This window comes from Pagrus pagrus (assembly GCF_965226575.1).
Source record: "Pagrus pagrus genome assembly, chromosome: 20".
Classification (NCBI taxonomy): domain Eukaryota; kingdom Metazoa; phylum Chordata; class Actinopteri; order Spariformes; family Sparidae; genus Pagrus; species Pagrus pagrus.
Genome location: NC_140207.1, coordinates 1,652,850 through 1,675,268, shown reverse-complemented (window position 1 = coordinate 1,675,268; position 22,419 = coordinate 1,652,850). Strand labels below are relative to the sequence as shown.

General features: G+C 40.7%; 1 protein-coding gene across 1 annotated transcript; it reads left to right on the top strand.

Moving 5' to 3' along the window:
• Nucleotides 1-5,804: 5,804 nt before the first annotated feature.
• Nucleotides 5,805-21,040, top strand: nrn1a (neuritin 1a). The gene is made up of 3 exons (XM_084340106.1): nucleotides 5,805-6,165; nucleotides 15,174-15,321; nucleotides 17,947-21,040. The coding sequence occupies exons 1-3, from the start codon at nucleotides 6,111-6,113 to the stop codon at nucleotides 18,173-18,175; spliced, it is 432 nt and encodes a 143-aa protein (XP_084196232.1). The 5' UTR covers nucleotides 5,805-6,110; the 3' UTR covers nucleotides 18,176-21,040.
• The last annotated feature ends 1,379 nt before the right edge of the window (nucleotides 21,041-22,419 follow it).

Genomic DNA, 22,419 nt, shown 5'->3' with positions numbered 1-22,419 from the left:
TTATCCTGCAGGGATTAACAAACCCTGCTGCACACACCGCCGCGGCTAATTGATAAATAAGAGCCGAAGGAGAGCTGAGAGAGGACGACAGGCTGGGTGTTGGACGACGAGTCTGTTCTGAGGATGTTCTTCATGTTTTCACCACCTCACTGACTGTTTGATATGAAGCATCTGCTGCAAAGACAAGAGCCACAAGTACAGTGTGAATGTTTCAGGTGTTGAGTCGAGTAGAAACTGCAGAATAACTAGCTGACTGAGGTCAAAGGTCACAGCAGCCTGACGAAAACCCTTTGACCTTGGAGGGATATGTAGTAGAAATGCAGGAACAATATTTAAGTACATTTTGAGGATTACTGATATCTGCAACGAAAGAGAAGATACTTGAAGAGGAAGAAGGAAGAGGAAGAGGAAGAGGAAGAGAGCTTAAGAGAGAAGGTTTTAATATTATTGTGCACAAACAGGAAGAAGTATGAAAGATTATTTGTCTCAGATTTTTGTTTCTTCTGTCATCTGAGAAAAAAGTTAGAACTCAAATAAAACAGTATTTTAACTTATGTAGAGATGAGCTCCATGAAAACAGCAACAACAAACAAACTGTCCCTAAAAAACATTCAAATACTTCAGATTTATAATTAGAACAATAGATAATTAAAGGTAAACACACCTGTTTCACCTGCAGGGAGGACTGAAGGATCCTTATTTGTCCCTCACAGAGACAAGATGTTCAGTTATTGTGTAAGAACGTCCAAGAGATAAAGAAGAACATGGTAAACAGATAAAATAATACAAATGAACTACATCACATTCACAGTGAAGTTTGTTGTGTCCTTGAGTTTCTTAAAAACACTTAAACCCCCAAATTATCACTTAACTCTGTTCACACTGTCAGCAGACGGTACAGTCCAGTAGAAAGCAGCGGATCATAAACGTCATGAGGATGTTAAACATCCAGAAGATGTTAAGGTTGTTTTAAAAAGTCTGAATTAATCATCATTTAAACCGACAATGTTCCTTTTTAATAACTTCAGTGTCTCTGTAAACTCAGCGCTGACTGAACGATGCTGAAGCTGCCAACAGCCTCGACTTCATCACAGCATGGCGCCTGAATTAACGTGTTCACCCGGATGTTGAACACCCGCGGCTACAGCAGGTACTGACCCGAGAGTATCCCGATAATTCACATCACATTGACACAAGACATTCAAAATTCTATTAAAATATAAAAGTGTTCACATCAAAATATACTTAAAGTATGAAAAGTAAAATATTCAGAGAAACATACAGTTTGTTAAATGTTTACATTATAATTATTGATGCATTAATGTGTTCAAAGGTTGAGCTAATGTTTTATTTATAATGTATTTGACTTTTTAGACGTCAGAGTACACTGTGAAAAATGTTTATTTTACAGATTTCTTCCTGTATTTTAGATACAGGAAGAAATCCATTAATTACAAAAACAGACGGTGAATTTAAACATCTAATGTGAAGTAACATGTAAATACTGTTGTGATTATTTTGTTAAATAGATAAAAAATTTACATTCAAGTTCAAATTAAATAAAGTTAAATTGTTGACTCAGTTACAGAAGATTTGTTTGCACCGCAAATAGGTATTCTGTCACAGACAGGGGAGAGTACTGAGTAGTTAAAGTACTCAAGTAACTAGTAACTAACGGTAACAAATACATGCAGTGCAAGAAAAAGTGAAACATTAGTTCAGTATAAAAGTTAACATTGCACTTAAGTACAGTAGTTGAGTAAATGTACTTAGTTACTTTCCACTTCTGTTAAAAACAAACAGTAGCAGCCTGAGATGAGCTGCAGTTACATGTTTTTAACACCAGATGGCGCCACTGACTGAGAAAACAAATGGGGGCAGTGATGATTAATGATACTGCAGCCACACACACACACACACACACACACACAGCCCCATTGAAGACTTCACTGCTGTGACGTCACTCGCCCTCCTCTTCATTCTGCTCCTCGTCGAGCCATTGATGACATCATTAATGCCCCCCCCCCTCAGATCTATAGTTGTGATGTATTATGGATGGTGTGTCCTTATTGTGTCACCTCCCAGCAGGATCAATGAAGCACATCTGTGTCTCGACGCTGCACACAGAAAACCTCAAGCTGCAACATCAGCGCTGATTCACCTGCTGCAGGATCCAGTTACCTGCCGCTTTAATCATCCGTCTCTGAGAAACACAGCAAACACACAAACACACTAACACACAAACAAACACAATATGACACGATGTGACGTTGGAGCTGGAGGAGGAGAAGCAGTCTGGAGATAGAAGCTGATGATGAGCTGCAGAAGTGACGGAAAAATGAATGAAGTTTGGTGGAGCCGTCTCACACACACACACACACACACACCATCCTGCTGCCTCAAACACTCACCAGAGCACCAAACAAGGATTCATCCGCCGCTGAAAATAGTCCCTAACAAACGCACTAAATCCTCGTGTTTGTCTGATAAAAACTAAGCGAGCAAAAATGTATCAAATCATCAACAGGATGTGAAGAATTAACAGTTGTGTTGCAAAGATATCTACTGAAGTTAGCATGCTAACCAGCTAGCAACAGCTGGTTCCGGTCCACGATTCCTGTGCTAGTGATTTAAACACCAACGTGCTCCGAGCTCCCAGTCAGGTCCACCAGCTGCACGGCTAGTGAAACTAGCTCACAGCAGCTGCAGTCAGCAGCAGTTAGCAGCTAGCGCCTAACATTAGCTTTTTACTGCCAGAGATTTGATTTACGATTTGGTTTTCTTCTGTGAAGGTTATCTGATGAACAGAACCTGGAAGGTTATTTTCTGCTGTAAGGGAACCAGAGCGACGCTGACTTCAGGTACATGACCTACATGAGCACGAGGTCGGTGCGTTGACCTGCACAACTACAGCTCAAGAACACACATTACCAGAGCTGCTGTGGGAGCTAGCAGTTGAGGTACGACATGGCGAGGGGCTAGCTGGTTAGCATGCTAACTTCAATAGATATTTCTACAACACAGCACAAAGACGTCTTCAAATTCTGTTGATAATTTTAAACTAAAAATTGCTATATTTATCTTTAAGTTGAGGCACAAGATGACCTCATGGTCTCTACAGTCACAGTGTGTGTGTGTGTGTGTGCGTGTGTGTGTGATAATCCACAGTGTGTGTGTTCACGGTGAGTTCGGCTCGTTCATTAACAGTCTCTGGACAGTAATGGAGCTCTACGACTCAGAGGAGGAGGACAGATCCACAACATCTCCACTACGACTTTAAAGAGGGCCCCCGGGGGTCACATGGAGGCTGGGACCGGCCCTGCAGCTGGAGGGGGCGCTGCAGCTCCTCCTGTCCACCAGCAGGGGGCGCTGATGACATCCAACCCTCTGAGAGGGGGTGAAGTGGGGCAGCAGGTGAGTCCATCTCTGTCCTCCTCTGAGTGGACGGGAGGAGGACGGTCTGAAGGTCACACTGAAAGTCAAACAAGGTCACACACACATACACACACACACACACACACACACACACAGACACACAGACACACACACACACACACACACACACACACACACACACACACACACACACACACACACAGCTGGTGATTTTCTGTTCGTTCAACAGTTCAACATTTTCAGATTTGAGTCGTTTGGAAACTGTCCTGGTTACTGTGTGTGTGTGTGTGTGTGTGTGTGTGTGTGTGTGTGTGTGTGTGTGTGTATGTCTGTGTGTGTGTGTGTGTGTGTGTGTGTGTGTGTGTGTGTGTGTCTGTGTGTGTGTGTGTGTGTGTGTGTGTGTGTGTGTCTGTCTGTGTGTGTGTGTCCTCCTCCTGCTGCAGCGCCTCAGGGAAACATCTGTGTTAATATGCAGGAGAGAGAGAGTTGGTTTGTTTCAGATTCAGCTGACATCAGCAGGAGAAGACGAGAGAGATCCCCCACATGTTGTTTGTGCCACACACACACACACACACACACACACACACACACACACTTCATGTTGTGAGTCTGTGTATGTGTGAGATCTCCTACGTCATTCAATCCTCTTCAGCTTCCTCAGTGTGCAGCTGAGAAAAGAAGGAGAAGAAGAAGAAGAAGAAAAAGAAGAAGAAGAAGAAGAGGAAGAAGAAAAAGAAGAAGAAGAAGAAGAGGAAGAAGAAGAAGAAGAAGAAGAAGAAGAAGAAGACCAGACCATCACCAGACTCCCTTAACAAATGTCTCAGTTTAGTGAGTTGTTGAGTTGGAGACACTTTATAAACACTGTCTCTGACTCATTCTTCATTATTTGGACATCGTGTCTGTTTGTCCCAGTGATGTTTATCTGAACATAGAGCAGGAAGCGACACCTGTGACACCTGTAACACCTGTAACACCTGTGACACCTGTAACACCTGTAACTGTATGTTATAATTCCATTTAAATTGGTGGAGTTACCCTTTAAAAAGGTGACATGAATATATAATATAGACATTTACAAAAAACATATAAATGTTTTTAATTTTCAGTCAACATTTCTGTTAAATATTAATTTGAACGTGTATTTTCAGAGGAAACGCTTCATCTCGGCCTCGTGTTGATCAGAGTTGATGTGTTGTGAGACGGACATTTTATTTTGTGGTTCTGATGATGGAAACAACCAGTTGTGTCAACAGAGGCCTCAGAAATCCACAACATGTCTGACAACAACAATAAAATGAGCTGTGACGCTGAACAACACCGTGATGTCACAGTGAAGATGACCTTTAACCTCACGGATACAAAATGTCTTCACGTCCTCATTTTATTGTCAGAATTATCAGACTGATTGTTGAGAAGTGTGAGGTCACACTGACCTCTGATCACTGACTTCTGATCAGTCGATCCTGCAGTCACAGTGAAGTCCAGGTGTCGCTTCAGACGTGAGACGAGATCAGAATGTTCAGAAGAGCCTAAAACCAAACGGATCAATTATTTGTGAGCTTTCAGGAACCGGATCAGGCCTAATATTTAGTTTCCGATGGCTTCAGAGTGAAAACATGAAGAAAAATCAAATATCTTGAATGAAAATATGAAAGTGTCTCCAGAACTTTCTCCTCATCTCAGGTTTCTGCATGAATGGATTAAATATATTTTACTGTCAATGTTTACAGATGTTTCATGATGTAAACATCAGGAGATCAAGTTTAAATTCAAGATTCAAGAAACTTTATTGTCCATCACACAGTGACAGAACACGACCCTCAGTGAGGCTCAGACAACATGAAGACACAGGAAGTAACACAACATGAGTCCGGTTCTGCTCGAGGGTTCTGACTGTCAGAGGCAGAACTGTCGCTCAGTGTTTGTTCATGAGGGAAACGGGTCTCTGTAATAAATAAATAAGGAGTTGGTTCAGACCTGCTCAGTGTGTGTCAGGAGGTGACTTTGCTGTGAGTTGTCGCTGTACAAATAAAAATGGACTGATTAATAAAAACAGTTCAATAAATCAACAACAACATGTTTGCAAAGCTCCATTAAAAGAGTTAAAAGTGTTTATTCTGCTGCAGTGGGAATAAAAGAGCTCCTGCAGGTTCTGATTCTGCTCAGAGGAGCTCTGGACTCAACGGCTCGGCTCAAAATAATAAAATACAATAAAATATAATAAAATATAATAAAAACAACACGCAGCTGAATCTTCTGTCAGTGTTTCTGAGTTATTCTGAGGCGGAAAAGCAACAAAACATGAAACAAAAGGATGAAATGATAATGAGAGAGAGAGGGAGAGAGAGAGGGAGAGAGAGAGAGAGGGAGGAGGGGCTTTCTCTCTTCCTCTCTCTCTTTTCTTTTTTCTCTCCAGACGCGTAAAACCAGGCAGGACGCGCAGAGCACAGAGAGCACGAGCCACAGCAGAAGAAGCAGAAGAAGCAGAAGAAGAAGAAGAAGAAGCAGAAGAAGAAGAAGAAGAAGAAGAAGAAGAAGAAGAAGAAGAGCCGCACACAGACAGAAGAAGAGAAGAAGAAGCAGCAGCAGCAGCAGGAGAGTGTTGGATGTAGCTGTTGTTTTTGCGGGGCGTTTGCGGGGAATGTGCGGCTCCTGCTCAGCTGCTCTCCAACTTTCTGAATCTCTGCTCTCATGGTGAGAGGAGGACGCAGAGGATGGGAGTAACCTGGTCCTCCAGATGCCTCGCACTCTTCCTCGCTCTACACATAGGTGAGTGTGTCGGTCAGTGCTGATCAGAACCAGCGGAACCGGGCTGCTCCTCTCTGACCGGTTCTGTCCTCAGAACCACGTTTCTTCGTTTCCAGGACGAGACTCGTTATTTAAATCACAAAGAGGCGAAAATGTGTTTTACTTTGATTTGTCGTGTTTGATTCTGACACGAGGCTGTTTTTATATTTCACTGTTCATCAGTCGCTTCTGAAAACTCAGAAATATTTGTTTTTTATAAAGATGATTAAATTTAATTTATTTCAGCCGTAAAATAAAATATAATCTGTTTTATTGTAATAATATTTAATCAGATCACAGCTGTCACATGTCTCCGTGCGGAGCAGTGAGGGCATGTGAGCAGCGGGGCTACACTTCACACCGAGTGTGTGTGTGTGTGTGTGTGTGTGTGTGTGTGCATGTGTGTGTGCGCTAACAAGGGGAATGCCCCCTCCCTCCCTCCCTCCCTCCCTCCCTCCCCCTCCTCACACCTCGGTTGTCCCAAACTGGAGACGTTTGTTGAATTATTTTTTTTCCACATTCACAAATAAATTCAATTCAATTCAATTAAATCAAATTAAATTAAATTAAATCAAATCAAATTAAATTAAATGATATTTTCAGGTGTATTTGATATAAAATCGATGGCTCCTGTTTGTGGCTTCAGGTCCGATCAGCTGTTCCGTGCGTGCAGCTGCACATGAGGCCGGTGTGCAGGTGTGCAGGTGTGCGGGTGTTTCACTGGAGGAGATAAAACGCAGAAATGACGCGTTAAAAACAAGAAACCGGAGCGTGATGCTGTCCGTCGTCCCGCCGCAGTGTGCGGGGCTGCAGGGAGGCTCAGCGCCGTCACGCACGGGACGACGGAGCCGAGGACGAGCAGCGACAACATTTATTAATATTATAACATCATCTTTATTTTTATCTCTGCTGCTCTGATAATAAACAACGGGAACGAAACGACTGATCGACGCTCACGCGGTTCATTTATCTCCTGGTATTTTTCTCCAGTGTGCACGCGCACAACGCGGCCTCGATGGCAAATAAAATCTGCGCGTTTATAAAATAATATTTTACAATAAAAATCTCGCGTGCATCAGCTTTTATTTGTCTCGTTTCACCTGCGCCGGTTCGGTTTTAACGCAGCAGACCTGCAGGAGACGGAAAGCCGCGCGGGTCCGTCTAACACCTGGAGGAGGCGACCCGAAGATGAAACGAGAGGAACATGGAGAAGCTTGTTGTTTTCTGCTGTTGCATAACGACGCTGTGGAGGAGGGCTCCGCGCGCGTGTGTGTGTGTGTGTGTGTGTGTGTGTGCGCGCGTGTGCGTGAGTGCATTTGCTGGTGGCAGAGAAATGCTGAATTATTCAAGACGCAGAATCCTCCCGGTGCTATTGTTAGAGAGAGAGAGAGAGCGGGTTGGTTCTGACGGTTCTGGCGGTCCGGAGGCTCCAGGAGGCAGAAACACGCCGACAAGTAGAAACAATAGAAGAAGAAATAAAGATGAGTGTGTGTTTGGTTCCTGTTCGGCTGTTTTGGCAGCTCAGCTCTGAAACGAGCCGAGAATAAAAAATCAGAACCGAATGAGGGCACAGAGCCGCTGGGCCGAGCCGCACACACGCACCAGGACACGGACGGATCGAATGAAATCGATTAATTAGTCCGAATCCTAAAATATCCCCCAGTTCACAGCCTCCTGCGGACTGGGCCGAACCGGCCTCCCGTCCTCACCTTCATCGTGTTTCTTGTTTTGTCTGAGCGCTGCCCTGTGATTGGCTGCTCGGCGGCCGTTTGGCGCGCTGCTGCAGCATTTCACCGCCAATAAAACGGAAAAAAGCATCGAGATGATTTTAAACTGCAGAGAAAATTAATCCACCGCACAGACGAACGAAAAACGTCTTCAAATGTTGATGTCTGGTTGTTTAGTTTGGCACATTTTTGCATCAGGATTCATTTAGAAACGAACCGAACATTATTTATTCACGTACACTGGTGTATTTTTGGGTTTTTGGGGTATTTTTACGCGCGAAAAATCGCCTCGTGCGCGTCGGGAGGTGGGTGTGTCTGCTGTGTGGAGGCTACAACACGCTGCTTCTGGCACCGATGCACTGCAGGCAACAGTGTGTGTGAGTGTGTGTGTGTGTGTGTGTGAGCGTGTGTGTGAGCGTGTGTGTGTGGGGAGGCGGGCGGGGTGAATGAGTGCGTGCGTGCTTGGATGGGAGGCGTGAACGAAAAATGCTGCGCGCGTCCCCGATTATGTGCGTGTGATGGGACTGTCCTGGTTTTACTCAAAGAAGAAAAAAAAACCCGGAAACATAAAATAAAACTAAATAAATAAAATGCATGAGAATAAAGATGGAGCCGGGCGGACACGCGCGGACACGCGCTGCCTGTCTTTAGAGGTGTGAACATAAAAACGGGATTTAAGATCAAAAGCGAACAAATGAAGAGAAAACGACATTGATTTAAAAAAATGAAAATACAGTCAAGAAATATAATAAAATAAAACATTTAACGTCATTTTTTGGTACAAAATGAATTAAAAACGTCTTAAATAAAAGAAAATGCAACAAAGACACTAAATAATGATAAAAAGCTGTCTGATAAATATTTATTAATTTAAAACAGCCGGAAGGAAACAAATGATTTCTCATCAGGTTTCTGTTCGGATGGAAATGAATGAACATCAGGTCACTTCATTCATGGGCCCGCTGACCCGGTCAGCCGCTGATTGGCCCGGTTACCCGGAATAACTAAAAACAACGTGCTGCAGAGAGAGAGAGAGAGAGAGAGAGAGAGAGGGAGAGCTTCATGTTAGAGATGATGTAATGCCACCTCCGTACAGTGGTAGAGCGACACCAGCAGAGAGAGAGAGATTAATCCACACATTAAATATCATGAGAGCACAGCGGATATAATACAGATATAATACAGATATAATACAGATGTGATACAGATGTGATGAGAGACGTTCACACACAGCAGCAGAACATCTGCAGCATTCACACCTTCATTATTAATTAATATTCATAAATATTTAATTAATAAAATGTCAAATAAATCACATAATGCCTCAGAAACATTATGGAGACGTTTAAGAGTTACAGGATCAATAAAATACAGCTTTAAGACACAATTACTATATTACAGGAGCATTACTGCAATATTACAGGAACATTACTGCAATATTACAGTACTACAGTTATAAATACATTTAAACTATTTACTATAAAACACCAATAAACACTTTATACAGAATATAAAACACTAAAGGGATTTTACATTCACAATACAGGCCTGAATATATATGTTTAAATGTACTTCAGTATGTTCCAGTACTGGTTTTAAATGTACTTCAATATGTTCCAGTACTGGTTTTAAATGTACTTCAATATGTTCCAGTACTGGTTTTAAATATACTTCATTATGTTCTAGTACTGGTTTTAAATGTACTTCAATATATTCTAGTACTGGTTTTAAATATACTTCAATATGTTCTAGTACTGGTTTTAGATATACTTCATTTTGTTCCAGTACTGGTTTTAAATATACTTCAATATGTTCTAGTACTGGTTTTAAATGTACTTCATTTTTTCTAGTACTGGTTTTAGATATACTTCATTTTGTTCCAGTACTGGTTATAAATGTACTTCCATATGTTCTAGTACTGGTTTTAAATGTACTTCATTTTTTCTAGTACTTGTTTTAAATATACTTCATTATGTTCCAGTACTGGTTTTAAATATACTTCAATATGTTCTAGTACTGGTTTTAAATATACTTCATTATGTTCCAGTACTGGTTTTAAATATACTTCAATATGTTCCAGTACTGGTTTTAAATATACTTCATTTTGTTCCAGTACTTGTTATAAATGTACTTCAATATGTTCTAGTACTGGTTTTAAATGTACTTCATTTTTTCTAGTACTTGTTTTAAATATACATCAATATGTTCTAGTACTGGTTTTAAATATACTTCAATATGTTCTAGTACTGGTTTTAAATATACTTCAATATGTTCCAGTACTGGTTTTAAATATACTTCATTATGTTTCAGTACTGGTTTTAAATGTACTTCGCTATGTTCTAGTACTGGTTTTAAATGTACTTTATTTTTTTCTAGTACTGGTTTTAAATATACATCAATATGTTCTAGTACTGGTTTTAAATATACTTCAATATGTTCTAGTACTGGTTTTAAATATACTTCATTTTGTTCCAGTACTGGTTTTAAATATACTTCAATATGTTCTAGTACTGGTTTTAAATATACTTCATTATGTTCCAGTACTGGTTTTAAATATACTTCATTTTGTTCCAGTACTAGTTATAAATGTACTTCAATATGTTCTAGTACTGGTTTTAAATGTACTTCATTATGTTCCAGCACTGGTTTTAAATGTACTTCGCTATGTTCTAGGACTGGTTTTAAATGTACTTTATTTTTTCTAGTACTGGTTTTAAATATATTTCATTATGTTCCAGTACTGGTTTTAAATGTACTTCAGTATGTTCTAGTACTGATTAGAAATATACTTCATTTTGTTCCAGTACTGGTTTTAAATATACTTCATTATGTTCTAGTACTGGTTATAAATATACTTCATTATGTTCCAGTACTGGTTTTAAATATACTTCATTATGTTCTAGTACTGGTTTTAAATATACTTAATTTTGTTCTAGTACTGGTTTTAAATGTACTTCACTATGTTCTAGTACTGGTTTTAAATGTACTTTATTTTTTCTAGTACTGGTTTTAAATATACTTCATTATGTTCCAGTACTGGTTTTAAATGTACTTCAGTATGTTCTAGTACTGATTAGAAATATACTTCATTATGTTCCAGTACTGGTTATAAATATACTTCAATATGTTCTAGTACTGGTTATAAATATACTTCATTATGTTCCAGTACTGGTTTTAAATATACTTCATTATGTTCCAGTACTGGTTTTAAATATACTTCATTTTGTTCTAGTACTGGTTATAAATGTACTTCAATATGTTCTAGTACTGGTTTTAAATATACTTCATTTTGTTCTAGTACTGGTTATAAATGTACTTCAATATGTTTTAGTACTGGTTTTAAATATACTTCATTATGTTCTAGTATTGGTTATAAATATACTTCATTATGTTCCAGTACTGGTTTTAAATGTACTTCACTATGTTCTAGTACTGGTTTTAAATGTACTTTATTTTTTCTAGTACTGGTTTTAAATATACTTCATTATGTTCCAGTACTGGTTTTAAATGTACTTCAGTATGTTCTAGTACTGATTAGAAATATACTTCATTATGTTCCAGTACTGGTTATAAATATACTTCAATATGTTCTAGTACTGGTTTTAAATGTACTTCAATATGTTCTAGTACTGGTAATAAATGTACTTCATTATGTTCCAGTACTGGTTTTAAATATACTTCATTATGTTCCAGTACTGGTTTTAAATATACTTCATTTTGTTCTAGTACTGGTTATAAATGTACTTCAATATGTTCTAGTACTGGTTTTAAATATACTTCATTATGTTCTAGTACTTGTTTTAAATATACTTCATTTTGTTCTAGTACTGGTTATAAATTTACTTCAATATGTTCTAGTACTGGTTTTAAATATACTTCATTATGTTCTAGTACTGGTTTTAAAAATATTTCATTATGCTCTAGTACTGGTTTTAAATATACTTCATTATGTTCCAGTACTGGTTTTAAATATACTTCAATATGTTCTAGTACTGGTTTTAATTGTACTTCATTATGTTGTTGTACTGGTTTTAAATATACTTCAATATGTTGTAGTAGTAGTCTTAAAAATACTTCATTTTGTTCTAGTACTGGTTATAAATATACTTCATTATGTTCCAGTACTGGTTTTAAATATACTTCAATATGTTCTAGTACTGGTTTTAAATATACTTCATTATGTTCTAGTACTGGTTTTACATGTACTTCATTATGTTCTAGTACTGGTTTTACATGTACTTCATTATGTTGTAGTAGTAGTCTTAAAAATACTTCATTTTGTTCTAGTACTGGTTATAAATGTACTTCAATATGTTCCAGTACTGGTTTTAAATATACTTCAATATGTTCTAGTACTGGTTTTACATGTACTTCATTATGTTCTAGTACTGGTTTTAAATATACTTCATTATGTTCTAGTACTGGTTTTAAATATACTTCATTACGGGTTCCTTTGCGTCACCTCTGGTTTAATTGTACTTTTAATGTCCCGCCGCTGGTTTAAAGTACTTGTCACGTGTCCCAGATGTTGTGTTTCGCCTCTAACATCATTAATGTTGTTGAGTATTTGCTCATGTCGGTACGAGGTCGTGTTGGTCACAGGGTGGTGATCTGTCACCATGTTACAGGAGTATTACTACAGTATAGTATAGTAGTATCATTGAGATACCAGCGCTGTAGTGGACGTACATGCAGGCACTGACCAATAGAAACAGAGCGTGCAGTTAGTCACAGTGTGCTGCAGTCAGGATGGACGGTCCGTCCCCCTCGTCCTCCTCTAACAGCCGTGTCTCGTCCTACACGTCATGCTGTGTTAGTCCTCAGTTTGATCGAGTGAAACCGGACAGCAGGCGTGTTATTATCCAAACCAATCAATCAGCCCCATCCCCTGCTTAACGAACCACGCACACACACACACACACACACACACACACACACTGAGTTAACAGAGGTCATGTAAAGGGGCGTGTGTGTGTTCTGTTAGTGTGTCTGTGTGACTGGCTGAGGTGGGGGGAGGCGTGTCAGACCTGGCAACCCGTGCTGTGTTTTATAGTTCAGTTTTCTCTCTGTTAAAGTAAATTAGGGAGGAGGCTGACACGGCCTGATTACAGCTGCTGAAACACACACACACACACACACACACACACACACACACACACACACACACACACACATACGACTGAACTGTGATTATGTCATCACGTCATGATGTGGAGTTTTTGATGGTTTCGGTTCTGATTCTTGATGAATTACTTCAGAAGAAAGCAGCTTCGTGTTATTTTAAAACATCTTGTTTCACGTGTTCAGTGTCACGTTGGAAATCCTGTTTTAAATGTGAGAACTGAGGCCACATTGATTCATCAGGTGAAATGTGTTAACATTTGATTTGGCGAATGTGCTTGGCGTTTTCACCAACACATCTCACTCATCTAATATGGCCGCTCGGCCGTAAGCTTCAAATTATGACGCTTTACCTACAGCATTAGTTTTGGACCGGCAGCGCCGCGGCCAAGTTAGACTTTCAAAATAAAGCTCGCTGATAAACATTTAACATAATATGACTCTACATCTTTTGGACTGTTATTAACGTTGTGAAACAGTCACGATTTGGTTATCCACCAAAACTACTCGGTTAGGTTTAGGAACCAAACTACTTGTTTGGGTTCAGGCATTAAAACTAGTTTTCAGTTTAGGAACAGATCATATTTTTGGTTAAAATAGCAGCGTTCAATCATGTCACTTACGTAACTTATTTTATGTAGTTATTGTACAATAACTTACTTAAACATAACCTTCAAAAAACAAGTCTTGGTTACACTCAGGACGTGAACAGCAGTCTCCCAGAGAAAAGAAACATTAAAATAACATTTAAACCACATTTGTTTTTATGTACATTTGAAAAAGGTGGTCGATTGAACTTTATGATGGTTTTGTAAGATGTAGTTTGCTGTTGAACTGTGTTGTAAAGACAGTCGTTTCTATGTTTGTCCACCTGGTGTATGTACATGTGCGCATGCCAAACGCCTGTACAACACAATACAAACTGACGACTGTTGTGTTGGACCGCGTTATCTTTAGCACAGTGTACCTAATAAACTGGACACTGAGTGGAGCTGTATCTGCAGGATCTCATCAGTGACAGACGAAAGCAAAAGAAATCAATGAACATTGTCATTCAGTAGTTACAGGAAACAGTGACCGCTTCAGCTGCGTCAGATTAACACGGCTGTCCACCAGCCTCCATTCAAAAATCTTTCTAAAAAGCTGTGACATGATACCTGTGAGTTCTGTTATGATCTAACAGAAGAGACATTAGCCACAGATCTCAGCCAACATGTCTCCAACATGTTTAGTTTTTGTGTAAATGTAGGTCAATCAGCATTCAGGAAGTGAAAGAACAACACGATGGTTCAATGTTTTAATGAGACAGGATGTGAACTGATATTGTTGGCGTCAGAGTTCGGGGCTTCAGAGAAATGTTGTCTCCAGTTCCTGATTTAGTTTGTGACTCTCGTTCATGAGGTTCACTTTTCTCCTCAAAGCCTCAGAGAAGACAATTAAATGCATATTTTTAGCTTTTCTTTAATCTTAATTGCTCATATTTTCAGTCGCTAGACTGCATTTTTTCAGTCTCTCTTCAGGTGAAAAAGCTGTTTTAGTGACTCGGAGAGACTTGTTTGTCTTCGCTCTTTGCAGATGAATATCTTCATATATAAAGTTTATAGCGTGTAGCTGTTTCCATGTTTAACTGAATATAGTTTGACTTTCCTTTACATCAAGACGAGTGCATATAGTGCAGAAGGACATGTTTGTGTGATGTATATGAAACCAATTAACCTCGACATGAACCTGGATGGACTTGATTAAATCTTGATTAAATCATGTAACTACACATGGTTGGATGTGATATAAAAACATTTAAATACAGTAAAACATATTTTTCAAAGTTTGGAGAAAGTATGAAGAGTAAATGTTTGAAGATGGAGGAAACTGATGAGTAAACTCTTTATAACTGTACCTCAGTCAGGTGACGGTGGTCCTGATGCTTTGTCGTTCGTCCAATAGGAAACCAGAACAAACACGGCCAATCAGAGGTCGGCCTTGGTCCTGTTCGCAGGCATCAAACAGAGATTTTCATTAATGTAAAAATTCTCTTTTGTCTGTTCCTTCCTCCCCCTCCCCCATCCTCCCTCACCTCTTCCTCCTCCCCTTCCCCTTCCTCTTCCTCTTCCTCCCCTTCCTCCTCCTCTTCCTCCCCTGCAGTCTCTGTGTTGCAGACGGTGCTGGTCAGTGCTGGTCAATGTGACTCGGTGTTTAAAGGTTTCTCAGACTGTCTGCTTCAGTTGGGGGAGAACATGGCCAACTATCCCCAGGACCTGGACGACAGGGAGAACCTGCACAAGATCTGCAGGTATGTTGACGTCCAGACAGAGGACACATGACGATATCACTTCAGAGAGCGTCTTCTCAGGGACTGAAGTGAAAACAGGCCTGACAGGACAAAATGTGACATAATTACTCCTAAGACAAGTCCTTTACCATCAACCTGAAGATTCAAAAAGTGTCAAAGACAAACAGAAATGAATTAAAGTAAACTAGGAAGTAAATACGTAAATTATGGGACTGAACGTAGTTAATAGACAGACCGAATGTCATGTCAACATATTTGAGCTGTTTGTCAGCAAGCTTTATTCTGACAGACTGATCGGATGTTGAATATCACATATTATATCTAACTGGACCACAGAGCCCGACTAGTCAACTACAGCAGCTTGGTCGGTGGCCTGAAGCTTCAGACTGTGATGGTTCTGGTCCACAGAACAGGAACAGAACCAGAGACGGTGCTTCAGGGATTTTATCTGATTTTTGTGGCGACAAAAAGAAAAGACAGCAGTTTTTCCAGTAACGAGTCAGTAACTGACTAAATAACAGATTACTTGAATGGCAGAACTAACACGTCATGTTACTCGTTACAGGGAAAAAGTAATCTGAGTACTCTCATGGATTGTTTAGTTGACACAGGTTGTAGAGGCAGCTCAGGCTGCCTCTCCAGTTTTGGATTCTGCTTTTGGCCACAAATTAAAACAAATAATGAAGCTGTGATCCTGCAGCCAATTTATTCAATTAACTTTTCTCTTAAAATGTTTAATTTATCTGAATATTTCTGCTGTGAACCGACAGAGAAGCTTCTTAATAAGACCGAGAAAATAATATGAGTGATTTAACTGAAGACCCTGAGGAGGTGTGAGCCAGCTGACCTCCACCTCCCCCACCTCCCCCACCTCCCCCACCTCCACCACCCAAACCGGGTGGGCACCAGATGGCACGCTGCAGCAAGGAGCCCCCACCCCTCCACACACACACACACACACACACACACACATGGTTTTTTAATTCAGTGACAGCTCCATCACAGCGGTGTTGAGGCGTGGCAGGAGGGATGCTTTAATACGCCGCCTCACACACACACACACACACACACACACACAGACACACACACACACACACACACACACACACCAGCGTTAATTGCTCTGAGATGTAGCATCGACACGGCTCGGTTCAGCAAGTCAACATCAATAAGAGCAGATTGGAAGATTGGATTAGATACGCTGTGTGTGTGTGTGTATGTGTGTTTGTGTGTGTGTGTGTGTGTGTATGTATGTGTGTCTGTCAGCACGCGTCTGTGAGCAGGCTGGTGTCATCTTTACATTAACTGGGAGGAGGAAGGACAAAAAAAAGGACGAACAGATGAGAGCTGGAGACAGAAACGACAGAATAAGGAGGAAAAAATAGAAATAAGTAAAAATAAATAAAGGAAACTAGTCGGAGGGAAAAAAATGAATGAATAATGAGGCTGAAGAGGAAGTGAGAGAGGAAGAGGAAGAGATGCTGTTTCAGTATGAATAAAAGATAAAGTGAGAGAGGAGGGAGGAAGAGGGAAGGTAACAATGAGGGAAAAGAAGGAAGTGGGAAGAAATAAGGGAAGAGACAAAGGAAGGAAGGAAATAAGGAAGGGAGGGATGGAGGGTGGGGGAGGGAAATCTAAGGAAGGAAAGGAGACACAGGACAGAGGTAAAATGGAGTCTATACTCGGCTGTCTGATGTCATTTATCCAACTTTTTATTATTTTAATTTCATCACATCAACAAATATAATCACAGATTTGTTGGCTCGTCTTCACTGTGATTTTCTCTGGATGTCAATAATCTTCTTGCTAATAATCGGCTCACATTAATCTCCTGACAAACAAATAAACACGTTATAAACTTTGTTTCTGCCTCCGTCTGGTTCACAGCAGAGCTGCGTCTTATTTAAGAACAATACATTGTGATGAAGACTCAGTCATCATCTCCTCCCTCCATGTTGATGAAAGTCTGGTGAAGTCTCGTAGTCCACAAAACATTTCTGGAGCTTCACAGTAAAACAGAGTGAAGCACGTTATGTAAAAACAACCAAAAATAACATAAAATGTCTCCATACAGCTCGTGTATGGAGACATTTTATGTTATTTTTGGTTGTTTTTACATTTTAAATCAAGTCTCCAGCTACTTCAGTTGTTGAGCAGAATGCTGCGACTGTTTTACTGTGAAGGGAGGAGATGATGACTGGACTTTCATTGTTGGGTGAACTGTTCCTTTAACGAGAGTCTAAAATATCGGCTGATAAGAAAAACAAACATGTTTAATTGTAGGATAATTCTCAGGAAACACAGCAGAGTCGTCCTCAGTGGCAGCTCCGTACAGTAGCTTGTATTGTCTGCTCTGCGGCTTCACAGCTGCTTCACTCCTGCTTCACTCCTGCTTCACTGCTGCTTCACTCCTGCTTCAGCTGTTGTCTTACTGGAATATAAACTTCGCCGGCTGCGTCCTCATAAGCTTTTCTCCTCGCTGTGTTTTTCTGTGGTGCCAGGTTCTGGGATGACTTCCACTCTTGGCTCTGCCTCTCGAGTGGATGATGCATTCAGTTTAAAAGCAGCCTCCCACTGCAGTCATAAGCTTGTGGTGTTAACGCTTGCTGTGTTTTCTCCTGCCAGTTACTGGGATAACTTCCACTCCTGTGCCACGACAGCGCTGGCGGACTGCCAGGAGGGAGCGACGGACCTCTGGGAGAAACTGAAAAAGGAGTCCCGCAACCTGGATTTCCGTGGGAGTTTGTTTGAACTCTGTGGCGGCGGCAACGGAGCCCCCAGATCAGCTGACGCCAGGGGCCTCGCCTTGGTCCTAACCACACTGCCCACCATACTGACTTGGCTGGCGTTTTAACAGAAACACGGGAAAACATAGAAAAAAAACACACAAAGTGAAAAGAAGAAAAAAAGGAAAAACACAAATGAAAAAAGAAAATAGAAAAAGAGTGATAGCTGCTCTTCGATACTGAAAAAACAACTTCAAAAGGACTCATCACCAGAAAACGACACCCAAAATGGATTTTTACGACATCACTCGGCGGCAGCCTGGTTTGCCTTCCTGGGACATCTGCAGGCCGTCCTCCTGGAGCGCTCATCCAATCACACGCCGACCTGACCCGGAGGTCGATAACATGAAATATTCAACACGCCATCGAGCTGAAACGATGACAATGATGAAAATTTGATGGATCCTTGCCCGCTTACAATCGTGGAATTACACAGTATTAAAGTCAACCATGAATTATTGATGTTAGTAGGCTAGGCCTAGACAGCACTATGTGACTGCTGGGTGCTGACACAGTCTCAGGCTATATATTAGGGATCCCATATAGCCTAAGGTACACATTCATGTGCAACGCGAGGCCGAGCTTAACTCCACAAAATCAATAAGAGGAGCCGAGGCCCAGAGCTCGTGTCAGACCAGTCGCCCGATTCCATCACGGACAGTTTTTCCTTTTTTATGCGCCAAGTTGACTGTGTTGAGCCCGGTAGGTGTGATGGACTGAATGCTTGACAGTGATGTAATATTTGTATTCTTATTGGCTGTTTATTGTGTTCAGGCCGCGGTCACACCAGCTTTTATCACGGTGGCGTCTCGCACCAAGTTTAAGTCATTTTAATGGAGTCGTCACAATCGGCAGAAGTCAGTTTTTGCACCCAAAATAAAAAGCAAAACTGCAGTGACGGTATCGACCCATGCAGCATGGCTTACAGTCAATCGTGTGCCGGCGGTAGGTGTATTTTAAAATTTAGAGTATTTTCGTTCTGGTTGTTGAACTGGCTCGCTTGCCATCATAAAATCGACGCCATGTGAAGAGATCTGGCTCTGCCGGTCGGTTCCTGGTGTGACCGTAGCCTTGTTTTTCCCCACCAAGCTGAGGTGCAGGGATGTAGATGAGAGTGTAAAGCCTGCTTTTCATTAGAGCAGTTTAGACTGATGTGAAATTGCATGACGTCAGTTCAGTCAGTCTCACAACATTTCAGGAAACGAGCACAAGCTGTGAAGTGTTGGTTTATGCTGTTGATGGAAAGAAACATGGACCAGCAGCAGTTTTCAACCTTTGGTCCCTTGAGTTGTTGGTTTCCACCGCGCCAAAAAGTCCAACATGACGCTAACTGGAGCTAAATTTTACCCCAAATCGACCCCAAAAAACTGAGTCCATTTGTTAATTTCAAGGCTAAGATAGATCAGGTCTGATTAGCCAATAGTTCATTTTAGCAGTTTGAACATATCAACCTGGGCAACAGTTCAGTTCAGAAGCTAAACCAGATGAAGGCTAGTTCACGCTAGCAGCTAGAACAGAATGAGACCGTTTAGCTCTGGCTAACAGTTTACAGGCTAAAACAGACAATGTTTTGGTTTAGCATCTTAATCAGAGTAGGTCAGGTCAGCGAACAGTTCGATTTGGCTGATAATCGTTCTGATACTTTGCTCTAGCTGTAGATTCAGGCTGTGAGGTGGTTGTTATGACCTCATCGTAGTAATTAGCCTTAGTTAATGTACCTTTTTTGTTGTCTGGTGATAAACGTAAGCTACATGTAGCCGTTAGCCTCGAGAGACAACATGATAATAAACAGTGAAATAAGAAAAACAGTTTTCAGTTATTGGCTGTTTGAACAACAGTATTTTGGTTAGTTTGGACTTAAAGATGAACCTGACGTCTCTGTGGTGAAGCTAAACATCGTCACAGATAACTAGCTTCAACTTATTGTTCATTATGGACTTTGAACCCTAAATTAAGAGACAAAATGTTCAGCTGCTGCGACGGGCCGTGTTTTTGTGCTCTGTACCAAAATGTATGAAGAACTAAACCCGGGTCATTCATGAAGCAGCTGTAGATCAACGCTTCTGTCTGCTTCTTGCTTGAATCAGACGTTGTGCTTGTTTCCTGAAATCCCACGAGAGCGAATTAAAGTCGAGAGTGTACACATCAGCTGACGGGAACACTGTCGGGATCATCGGGACGTGAAAGTAGAAACACATTAGAGTAAACTTTAGTTCATGTTGGGGGGTCGACTTCCCGCCGGCCTTCTGTCCCGTCACGTCCCGGCTCAGCAGAACCAAGTGTTAGAAATGAATGAGTCTGTGAGCAGAACGGTTCTGAAGGAAAGACAGAAGAGATGATGTTTTGAGAAGCCGACAGCAATACGAAGAAACGACTTCATGGCCAGTGTAGCTAAAAAAATCCCACCGTGGCTGAAGAGTGATATGACTGTTGCCATTTAGCACATCCCCCCTTTCATACGCCGGTGATTCACACCAGACGACCTTAGAGGTGTTATATTTTAGGTCTGTATGTTAGATTAAAAAGCTGAGTCCCAACAGTACAGTAGCATCATAAACTACATAAACACAGTAAATAAATTGGAGGAGGTTGTTTATTTCTTTGCCGAGGCACAGATGACGTTTCCGCTGCCTTCTGACAAAAAGATGTGTACTTCTGTTCGTTTGTTGGTTTGTCTCTTTGTTTGTTCATGGGGATGTTGCGTAACAAAAAGAGTTATAACAATGAAAAAAAAAAAAGATTTATTCCAGAAATCATCTAGCAAGAGAAAATGTATATCAAAGGATTTTGAGAAAATAAAAAAAAGCTCTATTATAGATAGTCTATCCCAGACAGTTTTAACAGAAGAGTGATACTTTACAGATTATAGAAAAAATACAAGACTGCTAAAATGATAAAGAGTAATAAATAAAATGACTAATGTTTGAAAAGAAGTGTGTGCTTTTATTTTGACGGGGGCATAAAAGACTGCGGTTTGTCTTGTGGGTCACACACACACACACACACACACACACACACACACACACACACACACAGTGGGGATGGAGTGTATTCATTATTAATGAGGAGAGTCCCTGAGCTGCCACACGTCTCAGCACTCAGTTATATTGATCGAGGAGGAGGAGGAGGAGGAGGAGGAGGCGGCGTCCTGATGAAGATGTTGGTTCAGTCTAACGTGGATCATCTGAGCTGCTGATAATTCAACCTGATCTCAGTTAGATCTTAAAATCAGTGGACACGACTCACGCAGACGTCTTCATGACGTTTTCTTCAGGACGGAAAAATTAAAAACCAAATATTCCAACAGGAAAGAGATTTTTGAGACGTCGCTATGTTTATTATGGGATGTTAGGATGAAACCAGATCATGTTTCTGTTCTGCAGGAGAGAAAAGAAGAAGATCTTCTTTTTTTTTAGTCTTTTATGATTTTAACGACTTTAAGATATCCCACAATCCTCTTGTTAAGATGGAAGTGGACATATTTTCACGTTGGAGGAGGAAAGATTAATTATCACAGAGATTTAAAATGGATTATTTCTACGACAGGCCTTTATGGTAGTTTGTGGTGCAGATTTTATTTACCCATAATGCAAGAGGACAAACTGAACCAAAAAATGACAAAATGATCCAAACTCGTGGATCTTATGTGCATCGATGCTAAACAGGCTACTGTCCACCAGGAAGGTTACGTTTCACCCGTGTCCGTTTGTTTGTTTGTTTGTTGGTTTGTTGGTTTGTTGGTTGGTTTGTCACCATGATTACACAAAAACGACCGAACAGATTTCCATGAAACTTGGATAGAGGATGAGTCTCAGACCTGTTGGTGTGGATCCATACATGTTACTCTCTTTGTTTAACACTGTGAGATCGGACGTTTTTCTCAAAGATGAATTCATGGATTTTGATGAAGAAAAATCAGGCGTTAAAGGGGACTGTTGGGCCTCGGTGGAGGTATGCACTCTACTGAGTGCCATTCCAGTTTAAACAGCTGCTTCAGTGGTTTTTTAGCAGAATGCTGCAGTGCTGTTTTACTGTGAAGCTGCAGAAATGTTTGGCTTTGGAGGAGATGATGACTCCATAAAGCAACTTACAAATCCTCACATGTGCAGAACCTGCCTGAGAAACTTCATGTTTTAAGTTTCCTTCAGTGTCACAGTGATCCAGTGACAGTCGTCTGTACACCCACAGGTTCACTGCTAACAGGAAGTGCTAACAGCTGATTCTGCACAGTTTTAATGGAGTTTTGGAGAATTTATTTATTTATTTGGTTATTTTTCCGTTTTAAATCAAATCTCCAGCTGGTCATTTTTGG

Excerpts from the sequence above, each read along its gene's own strand:
- nrn1a (XM_084340106.1), top strand. The coding sequence starts at position 6,111 with ATGGGAGTAACCTGGTCCTCCAGATGCCTCGCACTCTTCCTCGCTCTA. Across the intron at positions 6,166-15,173 it reads CTTCCTCGCTCTACACATAG|TCTCTGTGTTGCAGACGGTG; the intron begins GTGAGTGTGTCG and ends CCTCCCCTGCAG. Across the intron at positions 15,322-17,946 it reads AACCTGCACAAGATCTGCAG|TTACTGGGATAACTTCCACT; the intron begins GTATGTTGACGT and ends TTCTCCTGCCAG.